This window comes from Chlorocebus sabaeus, chromosome 6, assembly GCF_047675955.1.
Source record: "Chlorocebus sabaeus isolate Y175 chromosome 6, mChlSab1.0.hap1, whole genome shotgun sequence".
In the NCBI taxonomy this organism is placed as follows: domain Eukaryota; kingdom Metazoa; phylum Chordata; class Mammalia; order Primates; family Cercopithecidae; genus Chlorocebus; species Chlorocebus sabaeus.
This window is the reverse complement of record NC_132909.1, coordinates 7741229-7761525: the sequence shown is the minus strand read 5'-3', so window position 1 is coordinate 7761525 and position 20297 is coordinate 7741229. Positions and strand designations below refer to the sequence as shown.

General features: G+C 50.9%; 1 protein-coding gene and 1 long non-coding RNA gene across 5 annotated transcripts in view; one reads left to right on the top strand and one right to left on the bottom strand.

Annotated features, from left to right (window-relative positions):
- Window positions 1-154: 154 nt before the first annotated feature.
- LOC140711823 (uncharacterized) overlaps window positions 155-20297 on the top strand; it is a 42154-nt gene continuing 22011 nt past the window's right edge. For 2 of the 3 annotated variants that reach the window (XR_012093119.1, XR_012093118.1), the window contains exon 1: window positions 155-1871. This is a non-coding gene — a long non-coding RNA (uncharacterized lncRNA). Of the gene's footprint in view, window positions 1872-16899; window positions 17016-20297 lie in introns of those variants that run through there. The other variant, XR_012093120.1, reaches the window with a different exon arrangement.
- Window positions 3556-19846, bottom strand: LOC103235075 (napsin-A-like). Of its 2 annotated transcripts, none has more exons than XM_007997641.3 (9): window positions 19597-19846; window positions 7269-7410; window positions 7060-7183; window positions 6753-6871; window positions 6242-6441; window positions 4818-4940; window positions 4581-4725; window positions 4067-4165; window positions 3556-3863 (listed from the first exon to the last, which is right to left on the bottom strand). In XM_007997641.3, the coding sequence occupies exons 1-9, from the start codon at window positions 19680-19682 to the stop codon at window positions 3630-3632; spliced, it is 1272 nt and encodes a 423-aa protein (XP_007995832.3). In that variant the 5' UTR covers window positions 19683-19846; the 3' UTR covers window positions 3556-3629. The 2 variants fall into 2 exon arrangements, with proteins under 2 accessions (XP_007995832.3, XP_072872255.1); XM_073016154.1 differs by lacking the exon at window positions 19597-19846 and adding an exon at window positions 12552-12631.

The window sequence follows — 20297 nt, the reverse complement described above, 5'->3', positions numbered from 1 at the left end:
GTGGTGGGTGCCTGTAGTCCCAGCTACTCGGGAGGTTGAGGCAGGAGAATCGCTTGAACCTGGTAAGCAGAGGTTGCAGTGAGTCGAGATCGCACCACTGCACTCCAGCCTGGGCGACAGAGCGAGACGCTGTGTCAAAAAAAAAAAAAAAAAAAAAAAGGAAAAAAAGTCTTGAATGGGCGGTAGGAAGGAGCGACTAAGGGAGGAGTGGGGCTGTGAGGGGCTTGAAAGCAACCAGGGTAGGAGAGCGCAGGGCAGGCCTAAGGGAGGGTAGAGGAACGATAGAGGTGGGTCCCAGGGGAACAATGAGACTACAAAGAGTACAAAGCTACTGGGCTGGATGGAGGGGAGGCACCTGGAACGGGGAGTCTTGGGGATCGGAGGACCTGGGAGAGGGCACTGCCTAACGATCACAGGGTCCTCAAAGGGCGGGGCGAGAACTTCTAACGAAGGCTACACCGCGGCGGACTGCAGATTGGAGGACCAACGGTAGATGAGGACTGGTGAGGAGGGCACACGCAAGGGGGCAGAGAGGACGGGAGAGGGGACAGGCCAAAGCGCCAGGAAGCACCGTCAAGACTGAGGCAATAGGCAGGACCAATAAAATATGGGGTGGGCTAGGAGTCTGAGAGGTCAGGTCCTGGGGAAGAATGATGAGGGGCGGGGCCAGAAAAAGAGGACCGCCTCGGAGCGGGCCGTCCCCGCCCCCTGGGCGGTCCTAGGCTCCGGGAGGCAGAGCGCCGGCTCAGGGGGCTGGGGCGGGGCCAGCGGCTGCGGCTGGGGCTGCGGAGGGGGAAGGCGGCGCCTGCGGGAGCGAAGGGGTCGGGTCAGGGGGCTGCGGGCGCCCTCGGGCCGCACAGTTTCTGGCCCACCGCCTCCTGCTGCAGGTGCGGCGGCTGGTTCGTATCGCCTCCCTACCCCATCCCATCCCTCGCTCCCGTTTCTAGGTTTCTTGGCGTCTCTTTTTCTCCCTTCTTGAGTATTTGTGTCGCCGTCTCTGTTACCACCCGTCTGAGTCTCCGGCCCCTCGTTTGTAAATCTGCCCTCCTGGGTCTCTGATTCCGTCCCCCTCCTTCTGTGTCTTTACTCCTCATCTCTCTAGGCCTCAGTCTCTCCTCCTCGGTGTCTCAGTCCCCGCCCCCCACCCCAGCTCCCCAGAGTCTCTTTCTCTTAGTCTCTGTACCATTTTATCAGGAGTGTGCCTCTCTGCCTGGGTCTCTGTATCCCACTCCCTGGGTCTTGTGTCTTTGTCCTCTACTCCCTCTCCCCAACCCGCTCTGTCCTGCCTCCTCTCTGGGTCTTTTGCCTTTTCATCTGAATCTATCTCCTCCTTTCTCTCTGACAACCTCTTTCCCCTCCCCATTCTCCCCATCTCTGGTGTATTTACCCCTCTTCCGTCTCTTTCTCTCCTCTGTCTCTGCTCTTTCTCTTGCTGGCTCTCTGTCCTTCTCTCTCTCCCTCTAAGTTTCTGCCTCTTCACTTTCCCTCTGTCCCCTCCCTGGATCTCTATTCCTCCTATGTTTCACCTTCTTCTGGGTCTCTCTCTTTCTAGGTCTGTCTCCACTTCCTGGGGACCCTGTCCCCCTCTCTCTGGGTCTCCGTTCCTTTCTCTCAGACCCACCATCACCCTCTCTAACCCCCGTCCTGGCTGGGACTGCGTCACTGCAGAGAGAGTTGCAGAAGTGGGGCCTGTCCTGCAGCCCAGGAAGGTCGTTGCCCTCACTCCCCAGACCCAGGGCTCTCCATTGCACCCAATCCATCATGTCCTTCAGCTTCTGATGGAATCCAAGAGGGCAGAGAAAAGACATAGGTGCTTCCTACCCCTTCCCCGAATTCTGGTGCACCCCCAGGCAGAAGCAGCGAATCCTGAGGTGAGGGACAGGGCTGGGGCTGGATGAGGCTCCTGGGCAATTGGGAGTGGGGTGGTGGAGGCAGCAGCGAGGGCTGGGTAGGCACTATGGGCTAGGTAAGGACCTCGGTCAGCCATCCTCCACACTCTCCCCTCAACCCTGCTTTTCCCTTCTGCTTTTGACAGCAGCCAGGCATGGTATTAAGTGACCAAATCAGCGTTTTGTTGTTGTTGTTTTGCAGAGGTCAGAAGTGTGGGAGAAGGTGGGGGCTGTGGGAAAAGGGGGCTGGAATAAGGAGGAATGTGCGATGCGACTCAGGATTAGACTTAGGATTGGAGGCCATGGGAGGGGAAGAGGCATCGGGCTGAGAGTAGCAGGCTGGTCCACACTCCATCAGGCCCTGGGAAACTTGGATGCCAGCACTCCCTCATGGCCCTCCACAGACCCCACCAGGATCTATGGGAGGATTTGTGAGTCTGGAGTCTCCACCCACCCATTAAAGAGGAGGGGGCTTCTGGAAGCCTCATGAGGGCTCCAAATACTGGACACTCAACTACGTTCACAGACCAGGGGGAAGTAGACTCGACTCTTGACTAGGGACACCAGGAGGGGACAGGCTAACGTCTGTGTACGTCTTCAGTTCCTTTCCCCACCCCTGCTCCTCCCAGTCCGTCCGTTCCCAGGCACTCAAGGCAGACAATTCCTGAAAGCTGCAACTCCCATCTCTGTCATCCTCGGCGTCCCCTGACAACCCTCCTTTCCCCATTACCCCAGGCCCTGGAATTGGGGAACAGTCTTCCCCTCCCTGACTTCTAGGACCCCTTCCTTGTTCCTCTGCCCCCATTCCCACCCGGTTCCATTCGGAGCCTTGGTCTCCGGACACCAAAGCTGAAAATATGAGCACTCTCTGCCTACAATCCTTCGTCCCCTATAACGCTCCAAGTACCTTGGCCCCCAAAAGCTCAGAGTCGAGGGGAAATCTCTCCGCTATAATCTTTGGGTCCCTGGATCCCAAGTCCCCCGTCTCCAAAACTAGGATTCGGGCTGTCTTACCGCCCCCGGACCCTGAACCTTCGCCCCCTCCCCCGTACTCACCCCAAGTCGAGGCGAGGCGGGGATGGGGGAATCCGGGGCTCGAGATGGGGGGAGGGGTGACCCAGCTCCGGCAGCTCTGGGCAGCAAGAGGCTGCGGAGGGGGGAGTGACATCACCGCCGGAGGAGGGGCAGCACCGCTCCCCCAACCCAGGGGCTTCAAGCTCCGCCTTTATGGCGGACCCCGGGGTCCTGGAATCCCAAGGGAGAGAGGAGAAACGAGATGAGGTCCGAGGGAACGTTATCCCCGCCCCTTAGAACAGGAACTGGTAAACCCTTACCAATTACAGTCACCCCCCCACTGCCACCTGTCGCTACCGTCGCGACCTGTCGCCTCCCACGCATGTTGTGGCTGCGCCCGCCCCCGTCAGGGCGTGACCACGGCGTGGACTACAACGACCGTGATGCTCCACGGAGCCGGGAGCCTTTGACGAAAGGCAGCGTAGGCGAGGGGCTTCGTGGGACTCGTAGTACAAGACTCCTCACAAGGGTGCGCCCTGGAGAAAAGGAGTAATACCCTTCGCCTGCCTCTCTTCCTCAACTCTGTGGGTTCATGCACAAAGTTTTCTCTTCAAAAAGTACGCTCTGAAAAGAAGCAACCTAGGCAGGTTCGTTCAAGGGAAATACTGGGTTTTTACTGAGTAGCGTTAGCTCGGCTACTCGTTGCGCATGCGCATCACCTGGGCGTTACCCGCCGTACTGCGCCTGCGCGGTGTCGCGCCTTCCCAGGTCCGCTTGGCCAGAGCGAGGGTGAGCGCGCGCCAGGCCCACTCGTGCGCCGCTGTTCATGTCCCCGCGGTCGAAGACGGCCATATACGCCCCCAAGAAAACGTCGCCGAGGACCCACACAGGTACTGGAGGCGAAATGGAGTCCAAGCCCCGGAAGCCGGACAAGCAGAGGGGGTCGTCACCCTGAGCAAACTGCAAGGCGACAAGACGGCAACTGGGTGTCCAGGCGGCTGGAACCACCATTTCCCTGGGAGTCCGTGCTCTCTGCCCCCAGCCCCGGGGACAAGAAATGTTTCTGTGGCCCCTTCCAGCCCTAGTGATGTCTAACTCCCAGCTCTACCCTCCCAACGCCAGTCATATTACATCACTGTGGCGTCATTGTGATGGACACGTACCTGGATGACGTAATCCTGGGCCGTGAGGTTAAACCAGACCCCCCCAATGAGGAGTGAGACTTCGGGGAGCTTTGGGATTTCTGAGCACCGGATGATGTACTGGGGGAGAAGGGGAACAAGTGAAGATGGGAGATTCCTGCTCTGCTCAAATCCCGACCGTGGCTCCCCAGTGCCATGGGGTAATGTTCATATTGAGCACCTGGGTATTCAGCGTCCTGTGTGGACAGCCCTGTTGCCTAGGCTTCTCTCATCTAGCCCCAAACAAAACTGCATTATCATCTCCCCCCACCCCTACTCCCACCCCTACTTCACCATCCACTGAGCCACTTAGCATAGACACTTGGGAAGTATCTTTGCATCCTCCCACCACTCTCCAGCATGTCACTTAAGAATCCCAGTTCCCTCTGTCCTGGATATGCTCTAGCTACCTGATTCCCATCCTCAGGCCCCAGTGTTCGCCATCGAATTGCCATCATCTTCCCCAGGACACACCCACCAGAGACTGGTACCTCACCTCCCCAGACGGCAAGGGGATTCCCCCAATGGCTTCATGCAAGGCCCGGATCTCCTCAATGGGTCCTATGATGACGGGTGTGCCTATATCCAGGATGGTAGCACAGCCCCTGGCACAGAGAGTCAGCCCTGAGCCCACTGTCACACTGAGGGGGAAGGAGGCAGTCATTAGAGGCAGGGACCTAGGAGTGCAGTCCCCCAGCCTCCAGCTCCAGACTCAGGAGACCAAGTCCCTCACCGCTCCATGTGGATCTGCCAGGAGTAGTTGACTGTGACTGGCACGAAGGTGAGGGGTGGGATATAGTGTGCCGGGTCTGAGCCCCCCAGGACCAGCTCTCCTCCATCAGCCGCTTCAGAGTCCCTGCAGGAGCAGAGTGTAGAGGTCAGTGTCACCGGCCCTCCCCTGCCAGCCCTAGGAATGGCCAGGGATGGGACTTCCTGCCACTTGGGTCATTTTGGGGGTTATAACTGGGGCAGTGGAATGCAGACAGGGCCTAGATGTTGGGACTGGAAACAAGAAATGAAGGGAAATGGCACTTTTCTTGATGGAAGTTAGGACTTTAGGATGATGGGTACTTCCTGAAGTGGAGAGGAGACTTCTTCGTTTGGCTGTAGAAGGTAGAGCTTTTGGGGAAAATTCCTGAGCTGAATATAGTAACCAAGCAGACCAGTGGAGTCTCAGAATTGGCTCGAAGGTGTGACTTGTGCAGGAGTGGGGTGGCTTCCTGGGAAGGTGCAGAGACTTTCTGAATTGCCTGTTGTGGTATCTAGAAAGGTGTTAGACTTCCTGAGCTGGCTGAGGGTGATGGGAATGGGGCTGGAAACTTCCTGAAAGAGGTAGGTGAATGGGATCTACCAAGAGATCCAGGGTGGACCTTCTTGAGTGGGTTGGATGTCAGGGTAACTGAGTGGACACTGGACTGTGTGTGATGGGCCCTGGGAGGGAAAATGAAGACTTCTAAGATGGTGGGTGGGACTTCTGAGCATAAGATTGACCTTCCTACCAGGTGGGTGGGGCTTCATGAATTCAATCAGGCATTTCCTGACTTCTAGTCCGTGTTATCAAATGGGATTTGAGCTTTATGGTGAAGAGAAGATTCCTATTTGGTTGGGTGTGGTATAGAATTTCCTAGTGAAACTGAACACATGTTGAACTGATGGTGAGTTTCTTTAGTATCTTGTCACTTAAGCTCTGGGACTTAAGAATAGCATTGAGGTGTTTCTTCTGTTAGGTAGGAGACTACTTCCTGAATGAAGGTTGGATTTTTTTTTTTTTTTTCTTTTTAGACAAAATATCTCTCTGTCACCCAGACTGGAGAGCAGTGGTGCAATCTCGGCTTACTGCAACCTCTACCTCCCCGATACAAGCAATTCTCCTGCCTCAGCCTCTCAAGTAGCTGGGATTACAGGCATGTGCCACCACACCCAGCTAATTTTTATATTTTTAGTAGAGACAGGGTTTTGCCATGTTAGCCAATCTGATCTGGAACTCCTGACTTCAGGTGATCAATCTGCCTTGGCCTCCCTAAGTGCTGGGATTACAGGCATGAGCCACCATGCCTAAACTGGGACTTTTTTTTATGGAGTAAGAGACTTCCTGAAGGAGGGCCTCACTTCCTTCTGGGGAATAGGAATCATACATAGATGCACCCTCCCCAGTACCTGTTGAGGTAAAAGGAGAAGACGGGCTTATCCAGTAGGCCCTGCACCACCAGTATATCCAGCGGGCACGAAACTCCTTCCACATCCCGAATGGGAAAACTGAGGCCCAATATCCCATTGGGGTGGGAAACAGTGAAGACCAGGCTGGATTCCCACGGAGCTTCCACGAAAATCACTGATGCACCCTTGATTCCACCAATCTAGGGGTAGATTGAGATGTGACCAGTTACTTTTGGGAGGACAATAACCACCTGTCCTGAGGTCTCCCAAACCAAAGCATTAATCCCAGGTCTGGGGACATCTGGACCCAAGCCCCCGACTGCTTAGCAAACTTTGCCTCTGGACTTGACAGAATTCCTATCCCTTCACCTAGGAGCCCCTCCCCCTCCTTGAGAAGCCCCATCCATTGGCTCAGGAAGCCCCTCCACCTCAAGCACCCTCCTAAGCCAGATGATCTTAGACAACAGGGTTCTCCCAGGCTCGAGGCTTCCTGGAGTCAAAGGCCACTCACAGTCAGCTTGTCCTCACTCAGGATTCCATCTACCCGCCCAGTTCCGTATTGAATGACAAACTTGGTCCCATTGGGCTGGAAGGAGCTGGAGGCATTGGGATTGAAGTGGTGGTGGAACCCTAGGTCAGAAGTCAGAGAGGGTCACTTTGGGAGGGGAGCTTTCCAAATGCCTTCTGCCCCTTTAACCTTCTGACCTTTGAGGGTGTCAGAAAAGAAGAGTTCCTCAAAAACCTGTGGGAAGCTGAGGTCCAGCCCCGCCTTCTCCCTTCACCCCCATTCAGCCTTTTTCTCCCGCATAGAAGCTCACAGCAGGGCGCACTGAAGAAGTGGCATTTCCTGGTCTTGTCCCAGTTATTGGAGAAGCTAGTGTCAAAGACGACAGTGAAGTTTTGTGGAGGCGTTCCCAGCCCAATTTCCCCAAAATACTGGGCCTGATGAGGCAAAAGAGGAGACAGAGTCAGTGAAGAGTTTGGCTTGAGGGCACAGGGGTGGGGGCTGTGTAGGGCTGTGACTCACATGCAGGAATTTGGAGATAGGTAACAAGATAGACTTGTCCCCAAGAGATGGGTCCCCCAAACTGGGGAGCTTTGCTGGTTTTCCCCATCCCCTCGGTAGGTTCAAGTCCCTGCGTCCAGGGTGGACCCTACGAAGGGGGATCCTGTAGAGTAAGAAGATGATGAGAATTAGGAAGCTGCCCTTCCTGGAGACCCTCTAGAATAGACTTACCCAAATGGGATATGATGACAGATTCAACATCTCCAAGGGCTACAATAGGAGTCATTACCAGAAACCCTAGCACAGATACCATGATGACAAATATCCCCAAAGACTTTACGGGGACCCAGAATTTCATCTGTAGGAGATCCTTGGATGAGTGCATAAAGGTGTGTTTACAAGGCTGTGCCTAATTTTGGAAACTGGAGACAGACCAATGATGAACTGCCTTTGTAAAAACTATAAGTGAGAAAATTAGGACAGTGAAAGAGATCCGATCTAAACAACCATCATCTTGCCTTTAACTTCCAAACTACCCTTGGACGTTCCTGGGCTTGGGCCAAGCTAACTTTCAGTTTATAGTTTAAATGATAATAGTCCATCCCCAAACCTAAACCACCTTTGTAAAGCTAATGAAGTACCACAGGATAGGAGGATGAGAGGAGCATTAAATTCTGCTAAGGTGCAGACATAAATGATTACCAGTCATTCCAGAGGTCAAAATATTTGCAACTTCCCCAATTACTCCTGCAGATTACATCACTATTGTAGAACCTAAGACTGGTCTTTTAAGACTAAAGGTTTTTGCATTTCTGATGCTGCCACCCAGACCTGCCAACCATCCTGTGGCTCCACCCAGAAGCAGACTATTTTCCGGGCCTGTATGAATGATTACCTCCCTGACCAATCAGCAGCACCCATTCCCAGGCCTGACAAACTATCCTTGAAAAACCCTAGCCTCCAAATGTTAGGGGAGGCTAATTTGCTGTTTTTGTTTTGTTTTTTATGAGATGGAGTCTCACTCTGCCACCCAGGCTGGAGTACACTGGCGTGATCTCAGCTCACTGCAACCTCTGCCCCCTGGATTCAAGTGATTCTCTTCCCTCAGCCTCCTAAGTAGCTGGGATTACAGGCAGCCACTACCATACCCGGCTAGTTTTTATATTTGTAGTAGACACGGGGTTTCATCGTGTTGGCCAGGCTGGTCTTGAATTCCTAACCTCAGGTGATCCACCCGCCTCGGCCTCCCAAAGTGCTAGAATTACAGGCGTGAGCCGCCATGCCCACCTCTGATTTGAGTAATAATAAAACTCTGGTCTCCTGTTCAGCCGATGGCTCGGCATGAATTAAACTCTTTCTCTATTGCCATTTTCCCTTCTTGATAAATGGGCTGTATCTGGACAGCAGGCAAAAAGAACCAGCTGGGCAGTTACAATGGCCAACAATGGGTACAGCTTAGTTCTGCTTTAGAGCATACATAGAATGGAACCCCATTCGACCACGAAGAAGGAGGAAGTAGCTGTCTATACCAGTCATTCTCAAACTTTAGCATGACCCCAAATCACCTACAGCAGTGGTGTTGGGCAAATCTTTGTGTAGAAGCTTTGCAGGCCAGATGGTCTCTGTTGTAACTATTCAACTCTGCCAAGATAGCATGAAAGCGGCTGCAGACAACAGACAATGCAGAAATGAATGTGCATGCTGACTCCATTTTTTTTTTTTAGAAACAGGGTCTCACTCTGTTGCCCAGGCTGGAGAGCAGTGGCACGATCATGGCTCACTGCAGTCTCAAACTCCCAGGCTCAAAGATCCTCTTGCCTCAGCCTGCCAAGTAGTTGGGACCACAGGCGTTTGCCACCACATCTAGCTAATTTTTTTCAGTTTTTGTAGAGATAAGCTCTTGCTGAGTTGCCCAGGCTGGTCTCAAGTTCTTGGCCCCAAGCCATTCTCCTGCCTCGGCCTCCCCAAGTTTTGGTGTTACAGGCATGAGTTACTACATCTGGCCTAGGTTTCCTTAAGCTTATTTGTAAAAGGGAAATAGCAGGCAGGATTTGACCCTCAGGCTCAGTGTCTGCCAAGCCCAGACTCAGAGGGCTAGTTCAAATTCAGATCTCTTCATTTTTAAGTAGATCTGGGATGGGGCTTGAGAATTTGCATTTCTAACAAGTTCCTGGGCCATGCTAATGCCATTGGTCTTGAGACAACATTCTGAGACTCACTGTTCTTTGCATTGACTTTGAAAATGTCCATGATATATTAGGTTTGCAAAGCAGATTAATGGGGAATGGTGAATTCATTGAATCGTACACCAGCAAGCAACATCTATACTCTCAGGGTCCTGGGAGAATTTCAGATTGTAAATCCTTACTTACTGAAAGATCTTACTGAGGTGGGATGGTTACTTGAGGCTAGGAGTTCATGACCAGTCTAGGAAACGTAGTAAGACCACCCATCTCTACCGGAAAAAAAAAAAAAAAAAAAAAAAAAAACCTCTTAAAAAAAGCTGGTTAACAAACATAATGTGCACTAATTTTTAAAATAAATTTTTTTTTTTTTTTTTTTTTTTTTTTTTTGAGACGGAGTCTCGCTCTGTTGCCCAGGCTGGAGTGCAGTGGCCGATCTCAGCTCACTGCAAGCTCCGCCTCCCGGGTTTACGCCATTCTCCTGCCTCAGCCTCCCGAGTAGCTGGGACTACAGGTGCCCGCCACCGCGCCCGGCTAGTTTTTTGTATTTTTTTAGTAGAGACGGGGTTTCACCGTGTTAGCCAGGATGGTCTCGATCTCCTGACCTCGTGATCCGCCCGTCTCGGCCTCCCAAAGTGCTAGGATTACAGGCTTGAGCCACCGCGCCCGGCCTAAAATAAATTTTATATTTAATGATTTTTTTTGTAGAAAGATATGGGGTCTCACTATGTTGGCCAGGTTGGTCTTGAACTCTTGCCTCAAGCAATCCTCCAGGCCTCTGCCTTCCATAGTGCTAAGATTACAGGTATGAGCCACCATGCCTGGCCTCATGCAGTAATTTTTTTTTTTTTTTTTGAGATGGAGTCTTGCTCTGTCACCCAGGCTGGAGTGCAGTGGCACGATCTGGGCTCACTGCAAGCTACGCCTCCCGGGTTCATGCCATTCTCATGTCTCAGTCTCCTGAGTAGCAGGGACTATAGGCACCCACCACCACGCCCGGCTAATTTTTTCATATTTTTAGTAGAGTCGGGGTTTCACCATGTTAGCCAGGCTGGTCTCGATCTCCTGACCTCGTGATCCACCTGCCTCAGCCTCCCAAAGTGCTGGGATTACAGGCATGAGGCACCGCGCCCGGCCTGCAGTAATATTTCCGTAACCAATTTTAGTCACTCCTTGGAACATGACACCCTCATTCACACCTTTGCCCTCACCCCTCATGACTCAGTCTTTGAAAGGCACAAGAATGAGAAGTGGGGAAAACACTTTCTGGAAAATAGACCCCTCCCCCTGCCAAGAACTCTAAGGGGTAAGGAGAAGAGAAAAGGGGAAGGAAGAAATTGGGGAAGCATCAGAGGTAAACCCAAGAACTCTAAGGGGTAAGGAGAAGAGAAAAGGGGAAGGGAGAAATTGGGGAAGCATCAGAGGTAAAGTAGGGGAGAACTTCTTGGGTGGGGTCCCCAAAACTGGACTTCTTTTTTTTTTTTGAGACAGGACTTCGCTGTGTTGCCCAGGCTAGAGTGCAGTGGGGTTCAAATGGCCCTCCCGTGCAGCCTCCCAAGTAGCTAAGACTTCAGGCACCTGTCACCATGCCCAGCTGATTTTTTTTTTTTCTGTAGAGACTACGGTCTCACCATGTTGCCCAGACTAGTCTTGAACTCCTAGCCTCAAGCACTTCTCCTGCCTTGGCTTCCCAAAGTGGTGAGATTGTAGTGGTGAGCCATTGTGCTCAGACAAAAAATAGACTTATTGGGGCCTAAACAATTTGGAGGGTGTAAATGTGGGGGAGGCTTAGTTTAAATGTCACATGCCTTTGTCTCCAAGATGGAGGGGAATGTGTCACATGTCTGGAGACCCCCATACCTGGTCATCAGACCTTGTAGTGGGATCTGCAGAGGCATCCAAAAAAAACATATCCAGAGAAGAAGGGGAGAGTTCCTCACTCAAGAGTCTCAGCGAAGGCCAGGTGCAGTGGCTCACGGCTGTAATCCCAGCACTTTGGGAGGCTGAGGTGGGCAGATCACAAGGTCAGGAGTTCAAGACCAGCCTGGCCAACATGGTGAAACCCCATCTCTACTAAAAATACAAAAATTAGCCAGGCGTGGTGGCACGTGCCTGTAATCCCAGCTACTTGGGAGGCTAAGGCAGGAGAATCGCTTGAACCAGGAGGTGGAGGTTGCAGTGAGCCGAGACTACGCCACTGCACTCCAGCCTGGCAACAGAGTGAGACTCTGTCTCAAAAAAAAAAAAAAGTCTCAGTGTTGGAGGATCTTAAAAGGGCTCTGGGCTGGACATGGTAGTTCATGTCTGTAATTCCAGCACTTTGGGAAGCTAAAGTGAGAGGATTGCTCGAGCCCAGAAGGTGGAGACCAGCCTGGAAAATATAGGGATACCCTCCTCTTTACAAAGACTTTCAAAAACTAGCTGGGCATGGTGACACATACCTATAGTCCCAGCTACTTGGGAGGCTGAGGTGGGAGAATGGCTTAAGACCACAAGTTTGAGGCTGCAGCGAGCCATGATCTCACTACTGCACTCCAGCCTGGGTGACAGAGCAAGACCCAGTCTCAACAAATAAATAAATAAAAGGAAAAAAAAAATTTTTAAAGGGAGCTCTGAGCTGGGCGTGGTGGCTGATGCCTGTAACCCCCAGCACTTTGGGAGGCCAATGTGGGCAGATCACCTAAGGTCGGGAGTTTGAGACCAGCCTGACCAACATGGAGAAACCCCATCTGTACTAAAAATACAAAATTAGCCGGGGTGGTGGCACATGCCTGTAATCCCAGCTACTCGGGAGGCTGAGGCAGGAGAATCGCTTGAACTTGGGAGGTGGAGGTTGTGGTGAGCCAAGATCATGCCATTGCACTCCAGCCTGGGCAACAAGAACAAAACTCCGTCTGAAAAAAAAAAAAAAAAAAAAAAAAAAAAAAGTGGTGGAGCTCTTATCTTAGGAGATGTCAGAGTGGAGTCCTCAGAGTGAAAGCCCACTTTAGAGATCTGGGAAGCCGAGTCAAGGATCCTGGGTACCGGGTTTGGGAATCACTGAACCAGGAGCCCCAGACTTAAAGGGCAAAAAGCAGAGAATCCCTCCCAGGTTTGGGGGTGGCAAATGGGGTCACCATACCGAATCAGTGAGGCCCCAGCAGGTTCCACATTCAGCAGAGGCAGCAGCAGCAGCAGGGGCAGCAGCCGTGGTGGAGACATCACTGGGGACCAGGGTGTGAAACCTGGCTTCCTAGTTTTCTCTCCCCTGTGACTCCACCCTGTTCATGCCCCACCTCCCGGTTTAGGAGGTGACGAAGACACGAGGTCTCTCAGCAGGTGACACAGGGGGACAAGGATGTTTTTTGAAGATTTGTGCAGAGTATTTGTGTAGTGTCAACAAAAGTTGTATCCTGTGTCCCTGGTGCTCCTCATTCTCTACTTGGGGGGTGGTGGTGGTGAGGTCTCCTCTGCTAGGACTGCCTCTCACCCTCCATCCTTTAGCCTCTGTCACTTTTACTTCTCACGTTCACATCACTTTTCTGCAACTTTTTAACCACAGGTGTTTCCTTGGCTAGGTGAGAGGGACCAGCAGGTGTCTGTGAAGGGTCTAGGGAATGGAGAGAGGAACTGGTTATAAGCCTACCCTCCCATATGAAGTGGGACTGCCTGCATCTCAGGACCCAGACTCTTACTATTTTATTTGTAGATGAAGTATGTTTCTTGTAAGCAACAAAACATTGGGTCTTCTTTTTCATCCATTCATATCTTTCTATGATATGAATCATCCATTCTATATCTTTTTATTCGAGAGTTTAGTCCATTTACGTTCAATGTTGTCCTTGATAAGGACATCCTCCTGCCATTTTGTTATTTGTTTTCTGGTTGTTTCGTGGTATTCTCTTCTTTCTGTCCTTCTTTGCTGTTATTTATTTATTTATTTATTTATTTATTTATTTATTTATTTATTTTTGAGACAGAATCTCGTTCTGTTGCCCAGGCTGGAGTGCCCTGGTGCAATCTCGGCTCACTGCAACCTCTGCCTCCTGGATTCAAGTGATTTTCGTGCGTCAGCCTCCTGAGTAGCTGGGACTACAGGTATGTGCCAGCACACCTGGCTGATTTATGTATTTTTAATAGAGATTTGGTTTCATCATGTTGCCCATACTGATCTCAAACTCCTGACTTCAAGTGATCCACCCGCCTCAGCCTCCCAGAGTGCTGGGATTATACACGTGAGCCACCACACCTGGCCTCTGGTTTTCTTTTGGAGAAGGTAATTTTCCCTGGTCATATGATTTAATTTTTTCCTTTTTTTTTTTTTTTTGAGACAGAGTCTCACTCTGTCACCCAGGCTGGAGTGCAGTGGCATGATCTCGGCTCACTGCAAGCTCTATCCTCCCAGGTTCACGCCATTCTCATGTCTCAGCCTCCTGAGTAGCTGGGACTATAGGCACCCACCACCACGCCTGGCTAATTTTTTCATATTTTTAGTAGAGTCAGGGTTTCACCATGTTAGCCAGGCTGGTCTCGATCTCCTGACCTCGTGATCCACCCGCCTCAGCCTCCCAAAGTGCTGGGATTACAGGCATGAGACACTGCGCCCAGCCCGCGGTAATATTTCTGCACCCAATTTTAGTCACTCCTTGGAACATGACATCCTCACTCACACCTTTGCCCTCACCCCTCATGACTCAGTCTTTGAAAGGCACAAGATTGAGAAGTGGGAAAACACTTTCTGGAAAATAGACCCCTCCCCCTGCCAAGAACTCTAAGGGGTAAGGAGAAGAGAAAAGGGGAAGGAAGAAATTGGGGAAGCATCAGAGGTAAAGGCAAGAACTCTAAGGGGTAAGGAGAAGAGAAAAGGGGAAGGGAGAAATTGGGGAAGCATCAGAGGTAAAGCCAAGAACTCTAAGGGGTAAGGAGAAGAGAAAAGGGGAAGGGAGAAATTGGGGAAGCATCAGAGGTAAAGTAGGGGAGAACTTCTTGGGTGGGGTCCCCAAAACTGGACTTCTTTTTTTTTTTTTTTTGAGACAGGACCTCGCTGTGTTGCCCAGGCTAGAGTGCAGTGGGGTTCAAATGGCCCTCCCGTGCAGCCTCCCAAGTAGCTAAGACTACAGGCACCTGTCACCATGCCCAGCTGATTTTTTTTTTTTTTCTGTAAAGACTAGGGTCTCACCATGTTGCCCAGACTAGTCTTGAACTCCCAGCCTCAAGCAGTTCTCCTGCCTTGGCTTCCCAAAGTGCTGAGATTGCAGTGGTGAGTCATTGTGCTCAGACAAAATATAGACTTATTGAGGCCTAAACAATTTGGAGGGTGTAAATGTGGGGGAGGCTTAGTTTAAATGTCACATGCCTTTGTCTCCAAGATGGAGGGGAATGTGTCACATGTCTGGAGACCCCCATACCTAGTCATCAGAGCTCGGAGTGGGATCTGCAGAGGCCTCCCAGAAAACATATCCAGAGAAGAAGGGGAGAGTTCCTCACTCAAGAGTCTCAGCAAAGGCCAGGTGCAGTGGCTCACGGCTGTAATCCCAGCACTTTGGGAGGCTGAGGTGGGCAGATCACAAGGTCAGGAGTTCAAGACCAGCCTGGCCAACATGGTGAAACCCCATCTCTACTAAAAATACAAAAATTAGCCAGGCATGGTGGCACGTGCCTGTAATCCCAGCTACTTGGGAGGCTGAGGCAGGAGAATCGCTTGAACCAGGAGGCGGAGGTTGCAGTGAGCCGAGACCGCCACTGCACTCCAGCCTGGCAACAGAGTGAGTCTCTGTCTCAAAAAAAAAAAAAAAAAAAAGTCTCAGTGTTGGAGGATCTTAAAAGGGCTCTGGGCTGGACATGGTAGTTCATGTCTGTAATTCCAGCACTTTGGGAAGCTAAGGTGAGAGGATTGCTCGAGCCCAGGAGGTGGAGACCAGCCTAGAAAACATAGGGATACCCTCCTCTTTACAAAGACTTTCAAAAACTAGCTGGGCATGGTGACACATACCTATAGTCCCAGCTACTTGGGAGGCTGAGGTGGGAGAATGGCTTAAGACCACAAGTTTGAGGCTGCAGCGAGCCATGATCTCACTACTGCACTCCAGCCTGGGTGACAGAGCAAGACCCAGTCTCAACAAATAAATAAATAAAAGGAAAAAAAAAATTTTTAAAGGGAGCTCTGAGCTGGGCGTGGTGGCTCATGCCTGTAACCCCCAGCACTTTGGGAGGCCAACGCGGGCAGATCACCTAAGGTCGGGAGTTTGAGACCAGCCTGACCAACATGGAGAAACCCCATCTGTACTAAAAATACAAAATTAGCCGGGGTGGTGGCACATGCCTGTAATCCCAGCTACTCGGGAGGCTGAGGCAGGAGAATCGCTTAAACTTGGGAGGTGGAGGTTGTGGTGAGCCAAGATCATGCCATTGCACTCCAGCCTGGGCAACAAGAACAAAACTCCGTCTCAAAAAAAAAAAAAAAAAAAAAAAGTGGTGGAGCTCTTATCTTAGGAGATGTCAGAGTGGAGTCCTCAGAGTGAAAGCCCACTTTAGAGATCTGGGAAGCCAAGAATAGTCAAGGATCCTGGGTACCGGGTTTGGGAATCACTGAACCAGGAGCCCCAGACTTAAAGGGCAAAAAGCAGAGATTCCCTCCCAGGTTTGGGGGTGGCAAATGGGGTCACCATACCGAATCAGTGAGGCCCCAGCAGGTTCCACATTCAGCAGAGGCAGCAGCAGCAGCAGGGGCAGCAGCCGTGGTGGAGACATCACTGGGGACCAGGGTGTGAACCCCGGCTTCCTAGTTTTCTCTCCCCTGTGACTCCACCCTGTTCATGCCCCACCTCCCGGTTTAGGAGGTGACCAAGACACGAGGTCTCTCAGCAGGTGACACAGGGGGACAAGGATGTTTTTTGAAGATTTGTGCAGAGTATTTGTGTAGTGTCAACAAAAGTTGTATCCTGTGTCCCTGGTGCTCCTCATTCTCTACTTGGGGGGTGGTGGTGGTGAGGTCTCCTCTGCTAGGACTGCCTCCCACCCTCCATCCTTTAGCCTCTGTCACTTTTACTTCTCACGTTCACATCACTTTTCTGCAACTTTTTAACCACAAGTGTTTCCTTGGCTAGGTGAGAGGGACCAGCAGGTGTCTGTGAAGGGTCTAGGGAATGGAGAGAGGAACTGGTTATAAGCCTACCCTCCCATATGAAGTGGGACTGCCTGCATCTCAGGACCCAGACTCTTATTATTTTATTTATAGATGAAGTATGTTTCTTGTAAGCAACAAAACATTGGGTCTTCTTTTTCATCCATTCATATCTTTCTATGATATGAATCATCCATTCTATATCTTTTTATTCGAGAGTTTAGTCCATTTACGTTCAATGTTGTCCTTGATAAGGACATCCTCCTGCCATTTTGTTATTTGTTTTCTGGTTGTTTCGTGGTATTCTCTTCTTTCTGTCCTTCTTTGCTGTTATTTATTTATTTATTTATTTATTTTTGAGACAGAATCTCGTTCTGTTGCCCAGGCTGGAGTGCCCTGGTGCAATCTCGGCTCACTGCAACCTCTGCCTCCTGGATTCAAGTGATTCTCGTGCGTCAGCCTCCCGAATAGCTGGGACTACAGGTACGTGCCAGCACACCTGGCTGATTTATGTATTTTTAATAGAGATTTGGTTTCATCATGTTGGCGATACTGATCTCAAACTCCTGACTTCAAGTGATCCACCCGCCTCAGCCTCCCAGAGTGCTGGGATTATACACGTGAGCCACCACACCTGGCCTCTGGTTTTCTTTTGGAGAAGATAATTTTCCCTGGTCATATGATTTAATTTTTTCCTTTTTTTTTTTTTTTTTTTTTTGAGACAGAGTCTCACTCTGTCACCCAGGCTGGAGTGCAGTGGCATGATCTCGGCTCACTGCAAGCTCTATCCTCCCAGGTTCACGCCATTCTCATGTCTCAGCCTCCTGAGTAGCTGGGACTATAGGCACCCACCACCACGCCCGGCTAATTTTTTCATATTTTTAGTAGAGTCGGGGTTTCACCATGTTAGCCAGGCTGGTCTCGATCTCCTGACCTCGTGATCCACCTGCTTCAGCCTCCCAAAGTGCTGGGATTACAGGCATGAGACACCGCGCCCAGCCTGCGGTAATATTTCTGCACCCAATTTTAGTCACTCCTTGGAACATGACATCCTCACTCACACCTTTGCCCTCACCCCTCATGACTCAGTCTTTGAAAGGCACAAGATTGAGAAGTGGGAAAACACTTTCTGGAAAATAGACCCCTCCCCCTGCCAAGAACTCTAAGGGGTAAGGAGAAGAGAAAAGGGGAAGGAAGAAATTGGGGAAGCATCAGAGGTAAAGCCAAGAACTCTAAGGGGTAAGGAGAAGAGAAAAGGGGAAGGAAGAAATTGGGGAAGCATCAGAGGTAAAGCCAAGAACTCTAAGGGGTAAGGAGAAGAGAAAAGGGGAAGGGAGAAATTGGGGAAGCATCAGAGGTAAAGTAGGGGAGAACTTCTTGGGTGGGGTCCCCAAAACTGGACTTCTTTTTTTTTTTTTTTTGAGACAGGACCTCGCTGTGTTGCCCAGGCTAGAGTGCAGTGGGGTTCAAATGGCCCTCCCGTGCAGCCTCCCAAGTAGCTAAGACTTCAGGCACCTGTCACCATGCCCAGCTGATTTTTTTTTTTCTGTAGAGACTACGGTCTCACCATGTTGCCCAGACTAGTCTTGAACTCCTAGCCTCAAGCAGTTCTCCTGCCTTGGCTTCCCAAAGTGCTGAGATTGTAGTGGTGAGTCATTGTGCTCAGACAAAATATAGACTTATTGAGGCCTAAACAATTTGGAGGGTGTAAATGTGGGGGAGGCTTAGTTGAAATGTCACATGCCTTTGTCTCCAAGATGGAGGGGAATGTGTCACATGTCTGGAGACCCCCATACCTGGTCATCAGAGCTCGGAGTGGGATCTGCACAGGCGTCCCAGAAAACATATCCAGAGAAGAAGGGGAGGGTTCCTCACTCAAGAGTCTCAGCGAAGGCCAGGTGCAGTGGCTCACGGCTGTAATCCCAGCACTTTGGGAGGCTGAGGTGGGCAGATCACAAGGTCAGGAGTTCAAGACCAGCCTGGCCAACATGGTGAAACCCCATCTCTACTAAAAATACAAAAATTAGCCAGGCATGGTGGCACGTGCCTGTAATCCCAGCTACTTGGGAGGCTAAGGCAGGAGAATCGCTTGAACCAGGAGGTGGAGGTTGCAGTGAGCCGAGACTACGCCACTGCACTCCAGCCTGGCAACAGAGTGAGACTCTGTCTCAAAAAAAAAAAAAAAAAAAAGTCTCAGTGTTGGAGGATCTTAAAAGGGCTCTGGGCTGGACATGGTAGTTCATGTCTGTAATTCCAGCACTTTGGGAAGCTAAAGTGAGAGGATTGCTCGAGCCCAGGAGGTGGAGACCAGCCTAGAAAACATAGGGATACCCTCCTCTTTACAAAGACTTTCAAAAACTAGCTGGGCATGGTGACACATACCTATAGTCCCAGCTACTTGGGAGGCTGAGGTGGGAGAATGGCTTAAGACCACAAGTTTGAGGCTGCAGCGAGCCATGATCTCACTACAGCACTCCAGCCTGGGTGACAGAGCAAGACCCAATCTCAACAAATAAATAAATAAAAGGAAAAAAAAAATTTAAAAAGGGAGCTCTGAGCCGGGCGTGGTGGCTCATGCCTGTAACCCCCAGCACTTTGGGAGGCCAACGCGGGCAGATCACCTAAGGTCGGGAGTTTGAGACCAGCCTGACCAACATGGAGAAACCCCATCTGTACTAAAAATACAAAATTAGCCGGGGTGGTGGCATGTGCCTGTAATCCCAGCTACTCAGGAGGCTGAGGCAGGAGAATCGCTTGAACCTGGGAGGTGGAGGTTGTTGTGAGCCAAGATCATGCCATTGCACTCCAGCCTGGGCAACAAGAACAAAACTCTGTCTCAAAAACAAAACAAAACAAAACAAAACAGTGGGGGAGCTCTGATCTTAGGAGATGTCAGAGTGGAGTCCTCAGAGTGAAAGCCCACTTTAGAGATCTGGGAAGCCAAGAAGAGTCAAGGATCCTGGGTGCCTGGTTTGGGAATCACTGAACCAGGAGCCCCAGACTTAAAGGGCAAAAAGCAGAGAATCCCTCCCAGGTTTGGGGGTGGCAAATGGGGTCACCATACCGAATCAGTGTGGCCCCAGCAGGCTCCATGTTCAGCAGAGGCAGCAGCAGCAGCAGCAGGGGTAGCAGCAGCCGTGGTGGAGACATCACTGGGGACCAGGGTGTGAACCCCGGCTTCCTAGTTTTCTCTCCCCTGTGACTCCACCCTGTTCATGCCCCACCTTCCGGTTTAGGAGGTGACCAAGACACGAGGTCTCTCAGCAGGTGACACAGGGGGACAAGGATGTTTTTTGAAGATTTGTGCAGAGTATTTGCGTAGTGTCAGCAAAAGTTGTATCCTGTGTCCCTGGTGCTCCTCGTTCCCTACTTGGGGGGTGGTGGTGGTGAGGTCTCCTCTGCCAGGACTGCCTCCCACCCTCCATCCTTTAGCCTCTGTCACTTTTGCTTCTCACTTTCACATCACTTTTCTGCAACTTTTTAACCACAAGTGTTTCCTTGGCCAAGTGAGAGGGACCAGCAGGTGTCTGTGAAGGGTCTAGGGAAGGGAGAGAGGAACTGGTTATAAGCCTACCCTCCCATATGAAGTGGGACTACCTGCATCTCAGGACCCAGACTCATTATTTTATTTGTAGATGAAGTATGTTTCTTGTAAGCAACAAAACATTGGGTCTTCTTTTTCATCCATTCATCCATTCTGTATCTTTTTATTCGAGAATTTAGTCCATTTACATTCAATGTTGTCCTTGATAAGGACATCCTCCT